The 21,395-nt window shown below is 41.7% G+C and overlaps 1 protein-coding gene across 3 annotated transcripts in view; it reads left to right on the forward strand.

The window, feature by feature from the left end:
• The window catches only part of dlc1 (DLC1 Rho GTPase activating protein), a 78,211-nt gene extending 60,230 nt beyond the window's left edge, over positions 1-17,981 (forward strand). For 2 of the 3 annotated variants that reach the window (XM_007551859.2, XM_016671407.1), the window contains 12 exons: positions 1,189-1,270; positions 2,624-2,687; positions 5,292-6,949; positions 7,434-7,613; positions 9,483-9,642; positions 10,544-10,751; positions 11,156-11,372; positions 12,610-12,724; positions 14,093-14,308; positions 15,190-15,407; positions 15,543-15,716; positions 16,241-17,981. In XM_007551859.2, the coding sequence (XP_007551921.1) occupies positions 1,189-1,270; positions 2,624-2,687; positions 5,292-6,949; positions 7,434-7,613; positions 9,483-9,642; positions 10,544-10,751; positions 11,156-11,372; positions 12,610-12,724; positions 14,093-14,308; positions 15,190-15,407; positions 15,543-15,716; positions 16,241-16,340 (3,392 nt within the window). In that variant the 3' untranslated portion in view covers positions 16,341-17,981. The remainder of the gene's footprint in view (positions 1-1,188; positions 1,271-2,623; positions 2,688-5,291; positions 6,950-7,433; positions 7,614-9,482; positions 9,643-10,543; positions 10,752-11,155; positions 11,373-12,609; positions 12,725-14,092; positions 14,309-15,189; positions 15,408-15,542; positions 15,717-16,240) is intronic. The other variant, XM_007551861.2, reaches the window with a different exon arrangement.
• Positions 17,982-21,395: the final 3,414 nt, after the last annotated feature.

The raw sequence follows: 21,395 nt of genomic DNA on the forward strand, positions 1-21,395 counted from the left end.
GTCAGCATTCACATATGCATCTATGCGTGCACACACACTTTGCATAGTGTAACATTCCTTCTCTGTGTTTCCTAGCAGCAGTGAAAAGAAGGAATTCCATCCATACATTAAGTTTGCTCCACATCTCCAACATATTATGTACAGTTACTGTTGAAAACCAAAACTTCTCTGCGAAACATGTGCCCCAACACTGGCCCTGCTTGAGCTTTAAAATACACGCTGACCAAAGTATATCTAACAGTTCATGTAACATGCCATTTGCCCTTATGTAATTACAGAATGATGACAGAAGGGTTAAGCTACGCTTGTCAGCGGGTCGCTGCAAGTTTCCACCTAACCATGAAAGGTTTTCCTATTAGAGTTGAATGGCTATTGTGTTTCTGTGCAGCTGTTGGTAACCCTTTATGCATTAATTAACAGAAGAAAGGGGTAGATTTCAGGGTACATTCAGCTCATATCTTGCTGTCATCTTCACTTAACAGGGAATAGCAGTGCTCATCAAGCAGGAGTCATTTTCCGCCTGGATTATCTATAGATGGATCTCGATTATCTGTGCTGTTGTGACTATTGCCCCTCTAAAGATAAACAGACTGATAGAGCATCTTCAGTCAGCTCTAGTCGGTTAAAGATTGTGGTCTTAAATGTCTGGCATTTTCTTAGCATCGTTGCCCCGAGGGGTGTAGATCCAAGATTCTTATTACGGTCAACACATTCCATCTTCAGCATCGTCAGAGTCCTTCCATCCTCAGCATTCCAGTCATGATCTCCCCCCCCCAAACAAAAAAAAAAAATCTTAGTTATTTTAGCTTTAAGGCATGGTGCTAACCCTTCAGCCAGATACTGCTCAGCTGAAGAGGCAGTCCTGTTGTAGGAGAGCAGAGAAGGAAGTAGCAGCGATGGAGTACCTATTGTCATTGTTCAATCAGTCCCCTGTTCTTTCACCCCTGAGCTCCACATTCCCCCTGCCTGCATGGCCTGAAAGCTGCAGCTGTGTTTGTTTGGTCGGCTAAGACGGCATTTCCTTTTTTAGCTTTTCATCAAGGTTGAGTGGGGTGTGGGAGTAGCTAGGTGTTTGAGCAGGTGGGCGTCTTTGGGATGGTAACTCTAGTTTTATCTGAGCACGCCGTTTGAATCAGGAGCATAAAATGCCAACACTAACCTAACCCCTGCCTCTTGTGTTTCTTTCAGATTCCCAGTTTCCCATTGACATATCGTCAGTCACTAGAGACCATGACTTCCTTGATCGAGATGCTATTGAGGCTCTCTGCAGGTGAGATAACAACTCCTACCCAACCTTTACTTTTGATGGTATGTTGTTTTGACCCTGATGCAAAAATCTAAAGCAGACAACTTCAAAAGGACACTCGCCTTAGAACGTTTCTGATTAGATTAAGGAAGTGTGAGATAAGAATGAGATACCCAGTGTTTTTCTTTTGTATGTTCACACCATACAGATATTTTACTCCTGCTGGATATGAGGGTGATGTAAAGAGTCTTAGAATTTGGCATTGTTCTCAATCTGTAGAATGCTAACATCATTGTGGTAGTAAAAGTTTCTCGTAGGGGTGCCCTGACCTGATTTGAGGATTTGTTAAAGGGAATTGTGGAATTATCAGTCTAACACTCTTGAATTAAACTTGATGTACCTGTTGTTGGTGTTCTGTCTGTAATGTTCTTGTTAGCGCTATCCTCTCATTTTTAAGGCAGCAAATATAATTTTCACATATTGTTAAACAATCTACTAAGTGTTTTTCATGCCTTCCAATGGCGTTCAGAATAGAAAGTGGTTTGTATTAGTTTACACAATGTGAGGTTATACAGTGCTCTCTGCTCTGCACAGATATCTCCGGCTCTCTATGGGATTCCTCCATATTTACACTTTAGATCTTCTACTTCCAGCTTTTCAATGGGAACGAGGCTGTTGAACATGGATTGGTTTAGATGCCAAACCCAGCATTAAAATTTGACCATCACTTATGATTGAATTAAGATTTCACGTATATCCATGCCATGAATTTTTATCTGATTGGGATTCAGTTTGGGCAGTTGCAGTGGTATTCACAGTGAAAGACAACTTTTATCTCTGTTGTATTAATTAACTCATTGGAGTGGGATAATGGTTCTTTAATAGAGTTAGTCACTTAATCGAATTACAACTCCAGAAGGTGTCCATCTATACATCTGGATGCTATTTTTCTCTTGGAAGGCTTTCAGCCCCACTCTCTACCTCATAGCTATCCTTCAGTTGCCATCACTTTATCTCTCTGTTGTTACATGATATGCTCTAAGAGCTCACAAGAGAGAGGACCTCAACCCCACCACCCTTCTTCCCTTCTCCAGGTGGAAGCAGGGATAAGCTTTCTGTCCCCTCCCCACATTTTCTCCTCCACTCTAGCAGATTTCACTGCTTATCGAGCTCTTCCCGTTGTTCTAGGGGATTATCCTTCAGCAGCTCATTAGCCAGACTGGTGGCACCCCACCTTCCTCTGTTGTCTTGCTCTTCCACTTGCTCAGTTTTTCCTCCTTTCTCCTTTCCTTGTGGTGCAGTTTTGTTTTCTAGCGAAGGTCAAGGAGCTTTAACTCTTAAAGCCTGCTTATTTTGAACATGTGTTTGTACTTGCAGGAGGTTGAACACTCTCAACAAGTGCGCTCTAATGAGACTGGAGATCTCTCCACAAAGAAAGAGGGTAAGTGCAAATGCATACACTTGCAGTTGCTCGCATTAAAAAGAAAAACAACCTTTCTGACGACTTCTTCAGAAACACAATTGAATTTCCCCACCTCAACTGTCAGATCGACCACTGGACACCGGGTGGAGTTATGTTTCCTCTTTAAAAAGGCAAATACTGAGAGTATTTATACATCAAGATAGCAGGGACCCTTGGGGGAGGGAGAGGAACATCAAAGGGTTGCACTCACCTGGATCTCCCCCTTGCATACTTTTGGGAGATTTGCCGATTTTTTTTTATATCTTCGGCATCGTAACAAGCACCAAAAAATAAAAAAATAAAAAAATTCTGCAACACTCAACAAATTCCTTCGCCTGAGGTTTTGACCTCTGCAGCTTTTTTATATGGCCTCATTTTTGCTACTCTTAGTAATGTAATGCTACCTTTGGTCTGTCTAAACAACCAAGTCTCGATAGATTTAAAAATGCACCATATTTTTGAAAATCACAAAATATTTATACATTTAATATTTATATTTTTGGGTGATTGGTACAAGAGTGCTCTGTGGGATGAATGCAATGATTTGTACTGGATTTGGTGGTATCAGAGGAAAGGAAACAGATCCAGACATTTTAGATTTTTGTTGGTAAAACATTTGACATTTTTATAATTTCCTTTCTCTTCATAGTTATGCACACATAAGTGTTAGTCTGTTAAGTAAAATCCCAACAAAATGAATTAAAAAGTCTTTGGTTTACGGTCAAAAATGTGAAGGAAAAAAAAATGTAAGATTTATAAATACTTTTGCAAGACGCTTGCCCTATGAGTCTTTTGAGAACTGCAAACTTGTGATATTGATGACAACCCACATATTTTCCACTCTAGATTTTATGGCTTGTAGCGTCAAATCTGTAAAGGGTCAGTCTTGAATAACACAATTTTCAGTTCAAACGTCTTGACTGAGATAGTGACACTTTGTGACAGTAATTACCCAGTTTCAAATCAACCATAACTCCCTCACAGCCTGAAGGGCTGCATAGTAACATCCTTGTTCGGTGGGTGGTGGTATTCATTAGGATGACCCTCCCTGTGTCACCTTTCATTTCAGGAGTCAACAGAGGTAGAGGAGTCAAAGAGGCAAATAACCTCTTTGACTCCTCTACTCTTATGAGACCCCCTCTCTCCTCCCCAGAATACTTAGGAATGCATTGATCTCTTCATGTCTTCGCATTCCCAGTCCCTTCAGAATCACCACCCCGTCTCTCGCTCTCGTTCTTTGTGGTGTTTTTTTTTTCTTGTGTTGAATTATTGAGAAAATAAATAATTTTCACTTTACAACTTCAAAAGTGGTCGCTGGTCCAGCAGATACTTCGGTGGCTCCAGGGTTTGTGGATAAGATATCTGCAAAACTTTGACAAATGGCTTCAGCTCGGCAGAGTGGTTGGTGCTTTTTGTGTGCAGCAAATGAAACACGACGGTTTTTTCACATGCTTGCTAGCATAACTGGAGACTCGAGCACAATTATGTTTTTTTTTAATTTTTTTTATTATTATTATTATTTGAAATTGTGTAACCTAACTGTTCACAGATGTATAGTTAGGGTGAATTGTACCATTTTATATTTGGATACCTACTTTAGATGTTTCCTGACTTTGGACCAATGTTAGAAGAATGATTTGGTTCCCAATTTTTGAATTGATGTTCGGTTGAATGCTGGAAGCTGTTTATGTTTAACCCTTAGTTGACAACTTTCTTGGTGTTTTTATATGAAGAAGACACCGCAACAATAGTTCAAAATCAGCTAATCCATTAGTTTGGTAAAATTTAAATGTAAAGTTAACAAACACTCTTACCATACATGGTCTGTGACATCCCTGAATAGGGTGTATATTTTCCTAAGACACATTGATGTGCATGAGGTCATCAAAGCTGAAAATAATGCTAAGTTTGAGCTTTTAAACCTAGCATTATTTAAAATTTTGTAAAAGACAAAATCTGTCCATATTTTAGTGTTTTATAGTTTGAATTAGTGTAGATAAGTCCGTCTCCGTCTGACGACGACTGGGTGGGGGTGGTGACCCCAGTCTGGCTGGCTGCATTGCGAGCTACGGGGGTCATAATGGAATTTCCTGAATGCCCTTCAGGGTCTGCGATAGATTAACCAAACTGGGGGGGTTAAATTTTTTGGACTTGGTGCTTTTATATTAATTGGAGCTCAGTAAAGGCAGCTGCCTTCATAGTGTGATGTATATATGTCTGTCAATCAATCTGGAGACGAGAGAGAAATGAGCTTACTCTAAGCTTTAGACTGAGCTAATTTTGTCCGAATTTGCTTCCTTATTATGTCACTGGCTTTTGATAAATCCTCTGACATTTTGTAAAGGATCCTGTGTTATGACATAATTTGTTAGCTATTGTATATAATTATATGTCATGTAGGTTAAAATTAGAACAATTCTGGAAAAAGGATTCATAACTCAAAGGAGTTTCCTGGATTGTAGTGAGGAATGTTGTGAAAGAAGTGGAAAATGTTCCTAACTATTCCTCTCCCTCCCGCTCTCCCTACCCCTCCCATGTTCCCGCTTCCTCCCTCTCTTGTCCCCTCCTTCGCTTCCTATTCAGAGTGAGGACTCAGATGAGGATGAGCCTTGTGCCATCAGTGGCCGCTGGACATTCCAGAGGGACAGCAAGCGATGGTCCCGGATGGAAGAGCTGGAGGTTTTCTCCAGTTTCCCAATGGATGCCGTCCAAACCGCCTTTCCTAAAGACCAAGTACCCCAGAAGGGTAAGCTGACTCTACGTGAAGGGAACAGTTCAGAGAGCGTGCTGACTGACGTCAGTGAGCAGCCTGAAGTCAGTTCCATCCATAGCAGTGGGAGTGGAGGAAGAGGAGAGGAAAAGATCCATGGTGCTGCCTCGATTAATGAAGTGGTACCTGCTGGTGCCACACGGGCTAGCTCAGTAGCCAGCATGTGTTCATCCTCAGGCACCGGGGGATCAGCAGGTCAAAATGAGGATTCTCTGTCTGATGGGTTGCCACCATCGCCCCTGGAGACCCTCAGACACTTCACCTTCGATGTCAAAGCAGGAACAGTAGGAGGAAGTCTTGATAGAGAAGGTGACGGTGGCAAAAGCACTCGTTCAAGAGCTAAAAGCTTCCTCAAGAGGATGGAGAGTTTGCGACTACGCAGCAGCACCTCTTCCAAGAGAAAAAAGAAAGGGAGCGCAGTCGGAGGGAAAATCGAAATCAGCGGCCCTGTCATCAAACAAGGCTTCGACGACGACAAACTGAGGAGGCTGAATTGCGTGGACATCTCAAGCATCAACCTCAATCACCACTGCAGTGCTGCTCAGACCATGACTCTCAACCGGAACCGCTCTGTGTCGTACTCCACTCAGACCAGCAACGGGAGCACTGGAAGCACTGGGAGCAGTCAGTCTGAAGCCAGCAGTGGCAGCGCAGTGAGCACACCGAGTCCGGTGACTCGGGCTCGCAGCCACAGCACTGCAGCAGGTTCCAGCAAGAGAGGAGGGATGTATCTGGAGGGCTTTGATCCCTTCAGCCTCCTCCAGCAAGAGCTGAGTCGTCAGCCGCCGCAGCCCAAATCAGCGCCGCCCATTCCCTGCCAGGCCAGTGAAGGGATGTCCATCAATGAGCAGAACCGCAGGAATAACTGCAGTGCTCAAGACAAAAGCAGACAAGAAGAAGAAGTAGAAGAAGATGAGGAGGAGGAGGAGGAGGAGGAGGATGAAGAAGGGGGCATGATCTTCTTCTATTTGCCTGAAGGCCACAAGCCTGGAACCTTCCCCAAAGCCCTGCAGGATGGGAGTTTGCGCAACAACAATGGGAACGACAATGGGAACTCAGTGATCCTCAGGGGACGGCAAAGCAGGCGTCAGCGTCGCGCCTCTTCAGGTTCAATCGACAGCCGGCTTAGCTTTTATGACAACGTCCCCTACGCCGAAAAAGAGGAGGGAGAGGATGAGGACAAACTAGAGGAGGTACTCCAACATGTCACCGGCTTCGTCAATGCCTGGTCAGAGGCTGTGGCCGGTGAGGAGGAGGAGGAGGAAGAGGAGGATGAAGAGGAAGAGGGAGATTCCGACTCTGCGTTGGACTCGGCATCGCCGTGCCCCTCCTCACCTCTGCAGAACAGGCTGGAAGAGACGGAGAATGGAAGTGACCAGGACAGCACAGGAAACCCCTTGGGCGACGTCGAGGATGGGATGAGAGAGAGAAGAGATTCAGGCGTGGGAGCGTCTCTTACTCGAACCAGCAGGTCAGTAAAAACAAGTTAAACTCTCCTCCTACTCAGGCTTTAAGACTATTAAAGAACTGTTTTCTCTGCATTTGGTCTTCATTCATGAACGCTAAGTTACCTACAAGTGAAGAATATTCTAAATGAACTTGCCACTAAGCGATAAACAGAAGAACAGGCTGAGACTTCTCCTCTTACATGATGGTGCTAGGTTCTCAGGAATGCCTCCTTGTCTCCATGGAGACTGTTTCTACACTCTCAGGAATTTACCAGCAGAATTACTCTTGGTTTCTTTTAGGTAATCTCTTGATTGCTGTACGCATACGTCTTCGTAATCCCTACATAGATCACTCGACCACACACAGTATTTGGATACTCTGTGTTGTTTTTAGCATTCCTGTACACACGAAAGCATGACACAGGTCCCAGGGGGTTAACTGCTCTTTCTGTTAATCATCGTTCCTCCTCCTGAGTTCTCAATCTGTGCCTTCCTCTTCTTCTCCAGACCACAGAAGCTCCGCTGGCCGAGCTTCCAGAACTCCCACCGCCCCAGCTTGGCCTCGGCTCAGCTCCAGATCAGCTGCCAGTCTGTGCTGCAGATGAATCTGCTGCAGAAACTCTCTCTACTGCAGCTCACTGCTCTTCTGGAGAAGCACACTCCAACAAACAAGCATGGCTTCAGTTGGTGAGTGGTTGGACTTAGAATTTATGCCCTTTAAAGTAAGTCTTAAGTTGTTTGCCCTTAGGCTGCAACTGGTCACATTTGGTCTTATAAATTACCCCTCCACCTCCCACCCCCCCTCTCAAAGCCCCAAAACATAATCCATTCAACCAGTCACTACCCTTCAGTTCCACCCGCCTCCCAGTGCAGTCCATCTGCAAGTTGTTGTATGGTACTGTGACGGCTGTCCACAGAGGTTGGGTTTCACATTCTTTTCCCAGGCTCATAATTGCTGGGAAGGGGTGCACATTGTCTTCTTTTTAACGGTGCAATTATGGCTGTTCACACGCAAGGTGCTGTGCTGAAGGCACGAAAGAACTGCCCCCTTCTTAACTTATCATTTCAAAAACACCCTTTAAGCCAGCAGCCTGAGCCACTTTATTTCAAAACTATTCACTCTCACCCATCGTCCTTAATATGTGTAACAACTGGTTACGATTTTCCCCCAGGCTCCAACCTATAATCCAAATTAAAGTTTTGCTCTGGAAAGTCATAATAAACCTGAAAGATAACAGAAAATTGCAGATACACCAATTTTGTAAATGGTTTTTCATCTTCAGTTCATGCAAAACTGAAACTGAGTAGAGTCTCAGCATTCAACACACTTTTCTCTTGCCCTTCTCCTATGAAAGGTCCTTATTTGTATTATTAACAAGTCTAATGTCAAAAACAGGATTTTAAAACAAAAGAAAATGATTATCTAATTTCAAAACAGGATGAAAGCTCAGAATAAAATATGTTCAACCTTCTTGCTATCTACCAACGACTTGCTCTCTCACCACCTTACAGCCTAAAAGTGTCACATGGCAAAGCTTTAAAAATATTGTTTTTTCTTTAAATAGCTTCATAAATCTCTGTTCTTATTCAACTTTTTTTTTCAGTTCACTGATATTGAAGATGGCTAAATTCTAGTTTCTTCCAATAACAACATCCACACCGAAGAGTGTGGTATATTTACTCACAGGCGTATTTGTCACTGTTGGATCTGAAAATCAAGCAGCCCCAGTCAACCGATAAAGTCTTAACAGAAAAGCATTAGATTCCGTGGGGCCCTTACAATGTGTCCAAATGGACTTGGGGTAGTTTTCAAGTTTTCTGATCAACTAATAGCAAATAGAATATTTTTTCTCATGTTTTTCTCTCGTTCAGCGCCTTTCTTGCTCTGAAAACAGAAGGCATCTTGACAGTCATATGACAGATCACGGTCTTTCTGAAAGACAGAGTCTGATTGTTGGTCCCTTGTACATATTCAGAATTCCATCCATGATCATAAAATGCTTCTTTTTCTTCGTTTTTCCCAAACTGGGGTTCTCAGAAGTACTCCAGAGTCTTGTGAGCTGCTCTTACAAAGACGCATTTGTACCAAGTCATGCAACAGAGGCACTCTGCTAAACACACTCACACCCATACAGAAAAAAATCTATAAATCTGTGGGCAGGTTTGTGTGAAACGGGATGGTGGTGACAGCAGCTTTTGTGGTTTTTGTCGTGTTGGCCAACAGTGGCCATGTCAGTGAACATCCAAAGAAATTAACAGGTGCCAAAGATTGTCCGCAGTAAATTCGCGGTGTCTCGCTTCAAATCCCATCTTTTGTATTTGGTTTGTCCTCGCCTTGTTTCCCTGGCGACAAATATCTACAGGCATCCTGTAGATATTACATTAAACAGGCATGCTTTTTAGTTTATTTCCGTAGAAATCAGATTAGTTTTCTGATTTATTTTTATTTATTTTTTTTTTTTCTGGTGGGGGGCTTTTACCTCAAGTCTCAAGCAAAAATATGACCTACTTGAAGATTACAGCTACATTCTTTTCTTTTGTGTGTTTGTGTTGCAGGGCTGTGCCAAAGTTTATGAAGCGAATCAAAGTGCGGGACTACAAAGACCGGAACGTGTTCGGTGTGCCGCTCCAAGTCATCGTCCAGCGAACCGGCCAGCCACTTCCTCAGGGAATTCAGCAGGCCATGCGCTATTTACGCAATCAGTGTCTTGACCAGGTAATTCTAATTGCCCAGATGGTCACATGTAAACAGATTAGCACAAATTGTACCACATGTTTGTTCCTACACGTCTGGTCAATCAAACCTCCATTCAATTCCATTCTTACACCCCAAACATATGGTGACTTGAAAAAGCATCCGTAATCTTGTGTAATGTTTTGAAATGTGAACAAGTTCAAGGGGTATGATAACTTTAGCAAGGCACTGTGAATGCTGTTTCGTTTCCCTTAGCAAAGCGTGTCTGTGCATTCATACGTACAGAATGGGCGTATGTGGAGAAAATAGCTGGTAAAGCAGCACAAAAATAGAGAGAAGAAGGATTGCTTTCTTCTCAAATAGGACAAGGCGCCTCTGTTCAGAGATGGTGAACGCTGGTGGAAAATATTCTGCCTAGACGTTTAGTCCCCATTTTCCTCCCCAAGCGCCTCTTCGTACGGCCCAAAAAAGGCCTCTGATGAGGTCCTACACAGTGTGTTGTACAAGAATGCACACTGGGTGTCATGGGAGCTTCGTTCAAGTACAGTCAACAATCCCTGTTATGATGTAACTCCAATTAACTGTAAGCCCTTAATGTGTGGATGAGTCAAGAATGTTCTTTTTTCTTTCCAAAAACAAATTATTGATTCAAAAGATGTGAGGCATGGATCATTGGGAAAACATTTACTCTTACCACAGCGGGTAAGGAATTTGGACGTCAGTGTTTCTTTGTATTTTCTTACTTTTTGAACGTCTTCATATTTTTTTCATGTTATATCAAGCTTCAGTCTAGCACAGTTGTGAGTTCAGCCCTGTTTGCTCCTGCACTCTTAAAGAAACTCGAGTGCAACCAGGAAGAGGGGTGGGGGTATCTTTTCAAGATATTTGCTGAATGTATGACGTTCCTCCGTCTTCCTCCCAGGTTGGCCTTTTCAGGAAATCTGGAGTTAAATCTCGCATACAAGCTCTTCGCCAAATGAACGAGGCCAGTGGTGCAGATGGCGGAGGGGTCAACTACGAGGGCCAGTCGGCCTATGACGTCGCCGACATGCTGAAGCAGTATTTCAGAGATTTGCCTGAACCGCTGCTGACAAGCAAGCTGTCTGAGACCTTCCTGCAGATTTATCAATGTAAGGAAACAAAAAGAGACGAAGCCCCACAAAGGCAGCTTTACCTCGCATAATAATGTTTTTCTTTGCTTCTGTAGATACTTATCACCTTGTGTATAATTCTGTGTAGCATGAGAATCCTATAATGTTTAATCCCTACCGTTTCACAAAGTGTTTCAAAAAAGATCAAGTCGACGGAGTCCTCTCCAAAAAAAGATGTATTATGAACATCCTGTGTCTTGCGTAACACACCAATTTCAGGCCCCGGACATTACTCGTACTCTGCCGACGAAGTGGCTCCTTACACAATATCCTTATTGGATTAACCAATTTCTGCATAAAAAGATGACATGATGCTGCATGACGGCGGATAATTGTATTAACAAGCAGCCATGACAAACGCCGCCTTCTCTTCCTCCCCGCAGACATGCCCAAGGAGCTCCGTCTTCAGGCGACCCGCGCAGCCGTGCTGCTGCTGCCGGATGAGAACCGGGAGGCGCTGCGCACCCTGCTGTGCCTGCTCTGCGACGTGACGGCGAGCGTGGCAGAGAACCAGATGACGCCCACCAACCTGGCCGTGTGTCTGGCGCCGTCGCTCTTCCACCTCAACACTCTCCGCCGCAAAGAGAGCTCCTCTCCCAGGTGTGCGAGCGCGAGCAGTCTGGAACAGAAAAACTAACCAGTCAGTTTAAAAATCTGATCTGTTATTAGGATTTAATCTCTAAAAGGATGAAAATCCGTTATTCCTCCCATTGCGCAGTATATGGGAGGAATATGCTGCCTTTTGTGTGTTAAATGCACAAAAGGCAGTATCTGGTTCAGGCAGAAAATTGGACAAGCCACGACAATTACAAAGAGACAAAGGACAGAGAAGAAGAAAGAGGTGGGGGTGGGGAACTAGGGTACCAACAATGAAAGTGACAAACCACATAAAAAGTTGTGCTTTATCATGCTGTGGTCTCATTTCCGTAGAGATGCACCAATTAATCATCCACATGTCAGAATCAGCCAGTTGTCAGCTTTGATCAGTGATTGGTAGGTCTAACGCATAAAAAAGAGTTTTGTACTTTTTTTAAACCAACTTATTCCATCTTTTTTCATCTATAAAACCCAAAACCGGCGTGGCGCCCTTGGATAAACTTTGCTTTATATTAATAAAAATCAGGCAGAGTTTAGGGTGCATGCTTTCAGGCATGAATGAGAATAATTTTGAAATTCTTTCATTTTTATGCAGAATAAGACGTCTATCTACCATCAATGAGTTATTGTTTTTCTGAAAAAAAAAAGACTGAACCTTAAAGAAAGCTAAAAAAAAATGCTAGAAAAGCCTGATGAGTGCCTCTCTACATTTACCTTGAGGTCCACTAATGGAAAGATTGTTACTATAAATACTGTACATGCAGCTGATGCATCTGATGCAAATCCTGTGTTACACTGGTGAAAGACACTCCAGTGACCTTTTCAGGCCTCCTCCTGTCTGCTGTTTTGCAGCTAGAATAACAAACTGAGATTAAATACCTCAACAGACTCATCTTCGACTCTCTTGATAGTTGTGTGGATGTTGGTAGGGAGCTTGTTGATTGTGATTGACATTATCTGTCTCTTTTTTCCCCTTTTTATATTACATAACATGAAGCATCCTGGATATTTCAAAAACAGGAAGAGGTCACTCCAGGGAAACAAAAGAGTAGGATGTTGTAGATGGAGGGCAGAGATGGAAGGAAACAGAAAAGGTTACATCTTAGCCTACTTAGACGGACATTGTTCCACATATAGGAATTGTTTGTGAGGGGTTCATCGGCTCTGTACCATTTGACCCTTTGTTTCCACTCTGTCATCATGAATACATCTTCTCTCTTTCTCTTTTGGCTTGTGACAGGGTGATGAACCGGAAGCAGATGCTGGGAAAACCTGACCAGAGGGACCTGAATGAGAACCTGGCTGCCACGCATGGACTGGCACACATGATCCAGGAGTGCAGGAAGCTTTTCAGGGTCAGTTCGCAAACGCAGTAGGAAATAAACTTGCTCTTTACGGTAGATTGAAGCATAAAGTTGTTTTGATTTCAGTTCCACCTCACTCCGCCTCGTCACGTCCCAGAGAACTGTGAAGTGTTTTTCTCCAATCTTTATTAACTTTATTAGCATTGACCTAACTAGTCACTGTTTTGCATGCCCTGATTTTTAACATGAAAATATTTTACAGGTTTCTTTCCCAAAACCTTTTCATTTTTTTTCTTTAGTTAATTTTAGCTGCTATTATGGTATTAAAATGAATTTATCAATGATACAAACATAAAGTTTTGTTTTTATTTTAAACTTTTTTTTTTTTTTGCTGCCAGCTTAGCAACTATCGAAAAAAAAAATGTTTTTAGTTTTTAGAAAGCGAATCCAACTCAAGTCCTGAGTCTTTAGACTGCAAGTCTACGTCAGATCCAAAGTCTTTGTTTTTACGGCTTATATGCGACTTGACCCTGAGTTGCTGATTGAGTCGTTGTCACGTGCTTTTTGTCCATGCATTTGTCATGTAAACACACTGCCACTTATATAACTCGTCTTTGCAATTCTCACGAATGTTGTGCAAGCAGCACTGTGACAAATGTCTCCGACTGACTCCATCCTGCACAATTTACTTTGTCTTCACAACTATTTGTACAGCACATACCAGTGAGCACTGTGTGTTCCCTCTACAAGGTGTACTAAATAATCAGCAAAACCTATCAGGGCAACTTTTTCTTTTTCTTTTTTTTTCTTTTTTGAAACCTGCTCTGTCTTGCAGCTTCGCCTCAGACATGTAAAATCTAAAGGGGAACACACTTTGACTTATTACCGTCATTTAAACCTTGATTAGATTGTGGACAAACTTCCTGCCCTCCCATTGTGCTCATATCCAATGAGTAAACCCAATAAAGCCCTTAAATGATATTTGATTAGATTTGCATTTCCTCAGGAGGAAGCAGGGATGAAATTAACATATATTTATCTTGACCTGAGCTAGTCTTTCAGAGGATCTTGGACATATACGTTGTCAAAATTCAATTTGAGGAGGAAAGAAATAAACAACAAAAAATGAGCTGCAGAAGCCTAGAAATATAAATTAATCAAATCCCGCTTTAATGATTCATCCATGTCCAAGGAGAACTTAATAGTTTCTGATAAACCCGGGAGATAGTTGTGATAAGAAAGACCTTAGAGAGTTTAAGCTAATCACTTTTTTTTCAAATCTGTAAAACCAGATAAAACTGCTGTAAAACCTTTTTTTTTTTTTTCGTACGAAGAAAAAAAGATTGGTGAAGCAGCATTTATTGCTACCTCACGGTTTGTAACGCCCTGACCTTCCATCTGCTGGATTCTTCCTTCCAGATCCCAGAAGAGATGAACCGCTGCAGAAACTCGTACCTGGAGCAGGCTCTGCTGCCGCAGCGCTTCGAGGAGCTGGCTGGTGAAGAGGCCGGGCAGGGGGGCTACAGAGCCTGTCTCCAGGACAGCCTGGACCTGCTTCTGAAGGAGGCAAAAGACAAGTTCAAAGGTTATGACAGCTGCTCCACGCCTGAGCACGCAGAGCTGGCCTGCAGGAAGGTAAGTTCACCTCAAGTAAATTCCCAGCTGATGAAAATTCATTGAAAAAAAAAAAAAAAAAAGGAAATATGGGTTAGTCTGTCTGTGGTATGTCAACAAGCTGCCATCTCCGTTTCCTGTCATCTTCATGTTTGACTCGCTTTTTTTAAATAGTGAGTGGAAAAACAGCAGTTAGGGTTTCCTGTCTAGAAAGGCATCCGTGTGAAAACGGCTGCGCTCTTGGCTTCGCGCTCCCATCCCTTCTGCTCTGGACTCTCTCCCAGAATGACATCAGCTTCATCTCGCAACACACACAAACACAACTTCTCCATTCTCCCAGGCCTACATTTCCTGTGCTGAATGTGCTTAAAGACTTGGAGAGAGTTATCTTTTCTCCTGTGTGAAAGTCGCAGTGGCGTCGCAGCGGCACAGCGGCCATGTTTTACCGACAGATGGGAGAACATAGCGGCTGACGGGACCATAATGAGTTCATTTTCAAATACAGCAGGAGTGTTCTGTAAAATTTAAGTTGGAGTTTTATTCTGAACCACAAACTTGAATTTGTTTTGAAGAGGCTTTTTGCGATTGACCAACTCAAAGTAGCACAAAAGGGAGAAGTGAAAGGAAAATGATCTAGGGTTTTCAAAATGTGGAGTCAATTTACACGTATTCCTTTTCACTCCTGGTATATTCTCCAAACACTTTTTGGATTTTTAATTTTAAAAGAAAATGGAGACCACTGACCACATAAAAAACACATAAAATACAAAATAACATATTTAGTAGATTGTGGCTATAAGAGGACAATAATTTTAACTGATGAATATGTTTCTGTTTATCTCAGAAGTTCCAAGGAATGTTTGTGTAACGTTGCCTGTCGTTTTTTTTGTTCTGTCCTGCAGGTTCACGACGGATTTCCACTGAGGCTCTGGAAAGTCACCGTAGAGATTCCGGCGAGTCCCGACGATGTTCTGACCCGACTGCTGCGAGAGCAGGGTCACTGGGACGAGGATCTACTGGAAAGCAGAGTAGTGGAGACGCTGGATGAGCGGACGGAGATCTACCAGTATGTTCGGAACGCCATGGCGCCGCATCCCACCAGAGACCACCTGCTGCTAAGGTAGACTCGTTTTCTTCTCACCTCACGCTTTCTTGTTTTTTTTTTGTTTGTTTGATTTATTTATTTATTTACTTATTTTAAATTTCTCCGCTTTAGTTCAAAGTTAATGCTAAATATTTTGATTATCACTGTCAGAACATGGATCACGGACCTACCAAAAGGTGCGTGTGCACTTGTTTCTACGTCTGTGGACCACGAAGGGGTGCCAGTGGTGGGTGTCCGCGCCAACGTGCTCACTTCACGCTACTACATAGAACCCTGTGGAACCAACAAATCCAGACTCACACACATTTCCAGAACTGACCTCAGGTTAGTGGCTTACACAGAACCCAGGGTGATCATAGCTGGAGATGCACCAATCAGTATGAGATCAGAATCGGCTGAATCAAACACTGGGGGAAAAAAAAAATCCTCAATCATTAAATGCATCAAAATTAAAATCTCCTTCCATTTTTAGTCCAAAAACAAAAAATTACCAACATGTGCTTTCTGAATTCAGTAAAAAAAAATTAGATAAGATTTGGGGATACTGGCTTTGGTGCATAAATAATCTTAAAATGCTTTCACTGTTTTACGCATTTAAAACTAAACCCCAATCAAAGATTATGAACAATAGTGTTCATGTTTTCTTTGTCATAATCTATTGGGGAAAAAGTCAGAATCTTAGAAATGGACTCATCAGGTCAGACCTTTAATGAAACCCAAAACTTGATATCAGCCTGTAGAAACCTGATCGGTGCAACGCTGACTAAAGCAAGCCAGTCACTAAATACGCCAGCATTTTCATAGAGCTGCGTCATCCTAATGCTAAATCTTTTTCTTTTCTTTTTTAGGGGCCGTTTCCCAGAGTGGTACAATAAACTCCACGGACAGCTGTGTGCTGCTGAGGTGGCGCGAATAAGAGACTCCTTCACTGTTTCCACGGATAAATAAACAGGCAGCGTGCAATTCAGACCACGACAAATTCTTGGGACTGCAACTTTGGATGGAGGCAAGTCGTCGTCATGTTCACAGTGAAAAAGACAAAGTATGGAGCCCGGATTCAAGGACTCATTTTCCCCAGAGTCAAAACAGACTGACTAAACTGGTCTTGTTGGGACTGCTGAGAGGACTCGCACACAGCCGTGTCTCATCCTGGAGACGTTTTGTTTTGTTGATTCGGAATGTGTGGTTTTGACTTTATCTAAAGGGATGATACGGCTTCTGAGAAGCAAAGAAGACTCAAGGTATGCATGAGCTCGTGTGTGCGGGTGGGTGCAAAGCAACAAATGCTAAGTGCGTATTTTGTCGCGTTGGTTTACAGTCAGAGGAAAGCAAGTACATATAAAGTATTCCGGTCAGAAAAAGCTGACGTGGCCGTCCGCCGCACGTCGCCTCTGACCAACTTCTCTGTTACAGCGAAGCACAGGAGGACCTGTAGATGTTATTAAGAGCTGATGAATGAATGTGTGGGTGAGGAAAGATGCAAAATCCACAGGCTGAGTGGAAACAAAAGACAGGATACGGTGGGATGACAGGTGGGCGACTGCACGCAGGGTTTTAGTGCTTGCAGGTAGAGGAGGAGGAGGACCGGTGGCTGGCTCACCAGAATGAAAGGACCGATCAGCCGGGATCCCGTCTACTGACAGATAAAAGTCGCTGCAATCCCCTCCAGAAGGATTTGAGTGAGTCATGGGTTTTATGTGGAAGCTGATCTTTGTTTGTGAAGATTCACGAGGCGGGTTTGGTCTCCGTGCGAGTGCCAAAAGTTAGTTTGTCAGTGACTTTAAAGAGAACGGCAGAAAGATATATATATATATAAAAAAAAGAAAAACAGATTTAATGGACCAAATAAAGAAAGAAGCTAAAGCTCATCCTAGAAGGCATCAATGTTTGTTTTAGTCTCAAAAACAGCACAGTTCACATTCTTTTTTTTTATTTTTATTTGTTGTTTGCAATTCTATCCTATTAGGAATATATTGAAAACTATACATGTTCCACTTTCTTCATGCACAAGAGAACAGAAGACACAACTCACTGCAACTGAAACCTCCAGCTACACGAAAGACGAGAGAGACAGACAGAGAGAGAGACAGAGAGAGAGAGAGAGAAAATGTCCTTTTATAAAGGTGGGGATTTTACAGGTTTTACTGTAAAGAGCGGAGACTGAATGTGTCTTTTTCACAAGAAGGATAAAAATCTATTTGCGTAAGCGTCTTTCACTCTATTGTCTCGCTGTGTTTAAAAAGTAATTATAGAGATTTGTGCCCACGTAACTCCTTCCAGCACCGACACTCTTCGATAGGAGGCTGTCCAAGCTGTTCGTGCTCAGTGTGTAATTAATTCACTAAGCCCTTTGTTTATATCCTACCAGTTTGTACCTGTAACAGTGTCTCTGCCAAATAACGCATGACAATGACAGTTAATTTAAAGCAAATATATTTATACCTCAAATATGTGTGTTTCTGTATCATTTTATGTTATTTTATTGTACATGGTAAGCTTTGTGCTACAGAAATGTGTTTTATCTTTTTTATTATTAATATTATTTCTGTACAGGTTAATTAAAGTGCACTATTAAATGTATTAAAATAATGCCTTTGTTGGCTGTTTTCTTTTCCACAGAGAATTTGTATTTTTCATTTTTTCCCCCATTGGCTTGTTTTTTACCGTCCAATATTCTCCAGTCACTCATTTAAACCACAGCTTTGTTCCAACTGCAGCTTTTCCCTCTCGCTGACCCTTACCGCCGTAAATCTCAAGTGACTTGACTCCATTCCACACCAGTAAATCTGTGACAGGACTGGAGAGGCCAGGAGGATAGTGATCTCACTACTAATTATTATTCTTACATAAGTTTCTGCTATCAGAACGCTGTGGGGTCTGCTGTACTGTAGCGGAGAAGCTTAATAAGAGGCCAGGCAGTCATGTGGCAAAAGCAAGAGGGGCTCTAACTGTGTGAGAGGAGGGACCTTTTTGCCAATTTTGAGTTGTTTGACTTAACCACTTGGGAAAGTGCTACAATACATCAGGAAATTTGATCTCACCCAGACATTGTAGACCTTACGCTCCTTAAACCTGGAAATGCTTATTCAACATACCTTACACACCAGAGGGGAATTTACCCATTTCGAAAACTGCCCGTTCCTTGCTCTCAGCAGGAGAAAGCTGGAGTTATACCTACTGCCTTCCAATCGCAATATGACTACTGCACTCCCCCAAGTCGCCCACATCGTGACTGCGATGTAAAGGCTAAATGTTTACAGGACATTAGAAAAGCATCGGTTCTGCACTGCTGATAATTCTGATTGCTACACTGCCAAACAAAACACAGTTCAAGAAAAAAAAAAAAAAAAAAAATCATTCCTCTAAAGTTTGAGGGATTTTCTGGGATTGATTATTATGAGGCAGCCATTTATTCAGAAAATCGCCTGAGTCAGCGCCGTGTAATTTTCAATATTATCGTAAGTAAGCGTCTTGCATAAGTAGTCGCAGCCACCATAATAACGTTCATCAGGTTTGATTTTGTTCCCTTTTTGAATAACGTAAACTTCTCCAGGGAGAACTGTTCTCCCTTGGACTGGCATGTTTTTCTTTTGGGGTTGTGTACGTGTTTTTCGACCCTGAGCGGCCCAAACACCTCGCAGAGATTACACAGCTCCAGATAAGCCAGGAGTCAGCGCCAGGGCTGCGTTCCCGCACTGCTGTTTGAGAATCTGTCGCAGAACGTTTCCCACATTGATAAATGCATATGGATGTGTACATTCTTAGCCGGTGCTTTTTCTTTTTTAAAGAGAACAAATCTGACTCCTAACTGGACCATTACACGTATCCTCCATTAGTCATTTCTTGTAATAAGTTGAACACCATTTTCAGATCAGCTGTCAGCTGTAATAAAGCACCACTCCCCCAAAGCCCTGTAACAAATAAATTTGTTTTATTCTTTTCGTCATACTTAAAATGTTATAGCTCGTTAAATCAATTTTAACATCAATCAGAATTAACTAAGTAGACGCATAACAAAGGTTCATGATTTTATTTATTAAGGGAATAAGGCAATCCATACCAACCTGGATCACTAATCTGATTGACTCCTAAAGCAACAACTGCCTTTAAGCATTCACAATAATAAATTCTTTAAAATCACTGAGGATAAATTATAGACCACTTTCCTTTGCATAATTTTTTTTGGAGGGTTTTCAAACTTATTTGATGATGTGCTGTGCTACTACTTTTTCCACATAGAACCAGGTTGATTTGGATACATCTTTAGATCCTTTGAAACAGTTTCTTTGTATTCATTATCTGATATTGGTTTGATGATCTAAAAGCATGACAGACAAGTAACAAAAAAGTAAAAGAGAAGCGATCTCTAAGAGCACAACTGCATTTTCATGGCACTGTAAATCTAAAAAAAAAAAGATGGAAATCTAAAAAAAAAAGATGGCAAATACAGAAGGAAAAAGTATTATATATCCAGTGTGGCGTAAAACATTGTGATGGATGACCTGTAGTACTGATGTGGTAACAGGAACGGTATGCCATTGTGATAAGACTATATTTTAAGAGTCAACACAGGAAAGTTTAGTGACGGTGTTTGCTCATATTATTCCTTGTCATGGCTCGATGTTTCAGACATTTCCAAAGGTTGCCCAAAAAGTGTCTCCGCTCAAGAAGATGGATCTGACTGTCTGTTCTCTGCAAGATGAAACTGTCAAAAGAGCGATAATCCCACCTTCATAATTCTCAGGAAAAAAAGGAACGGTTCACTGTTTGGCTTATATAAGATGGAGCATGTTCAACTTCTTAACTTAGATTGTATTGGAGAAGAAAATTATTACACCATAAGTAAAAGAGCATTATTTAAAAACAAGCAAACAAACAAACAAAAACAACCACAAAGACATTTTGAATGAGTAGAGTTGGCATGGAAGGAAACACTGCGGGATATTTTGTTTTGATCACCTCCATTATTATCTCAGAATCACAGCTTCCTTTTCTTTGACAAAAGTATTGTTTTGCCTGAATAGTTAAAAAAAATAGAAGTGAAGGAAATATTAATCTTCTGTGTTGAGTTGCTTCAGGCAAATCACAATCTAGATTTGTTTTTATAGCTCCATGCTGCCCTCTCGTGGTTGTACCATGTAAATTCGGTCTGGGGTGCTGCACATTTCGCTCACTTTACACTATTTCAAAGTGTAAGAGCTTTGGAATTAGTACTTCATAAGTACTCATCATTACTACTCATGAACCACATTTTCATACTAAACTGTGTTGCAACCACAAATATGCTTTTTTTTGTGATTTTATGTACATTATCTTCATTAATTGATAAAAACAAAACAAAAAAAAACAAACAAAAAACGCTCAAGATCTGGACTTCAACTGGGCCATCCTAAATCAAGGTTTCTAATAGTATTAACTGACCTGTGTTTAGATCAATTCATCTTCCCATCAACTCTGACTAACTTCTCTGTCTCTACTGGAAAAAAGAAAGAACTTAAAGAACTTAAATACGAAAGTTCAAGCTTTGTTGTATATCTGCCATTTCCATCTTGTAGCATGTAGCAGTCGTTTTGTTCCTAGGAATGGTTTATTCCCAGTTAGATTCACTTGTATTTAAGGAATATTTTATTCTTTATGCTGCTAGTTTTTGGTTTGGTTTGACGCAGAAGGATTAATTTCAGTGAAGGCAGCATCTATTACACGTTTACTGCAGTGCAACAGGAAACCACTAGAGGGCAGTGTCCCTCCATATTATTTATGGTCCAGACTTCATGCTTCACCACACCGCAAAAAATTTAGTAAACATCAGATGTTCAGTGTTAATTGTGTTTTTTATGGATCCCAAAACCTAAGTGGAAGTGAGAGCTGAAATGTATCACTCTTATAAAATCAACTCTCACCTTTTTAAAGAGTTAAGTAACCACATCTATATCTTTTTTTCTCATCTCCAAGTTTACAATGAATTACCAATGTTTTTAACAAACATTAACAAGTACTTTTTTT

This window comes from Poecilia formosa, unplaced genomic scaffold (assembly GCF_000485575.1).
Source record: "Poecilia formosa unplaced genomic scaffold, Poecilia_formosa-5.1.2 Scaffold44, whole genome shotgun sequence".
Lineage (NCBI taxonomy): Eukaryota > Metazoa > Chordata > Actinopteri > Cyprinodontiformes > Poeciliidae > Poecilia > Poecilia formosa.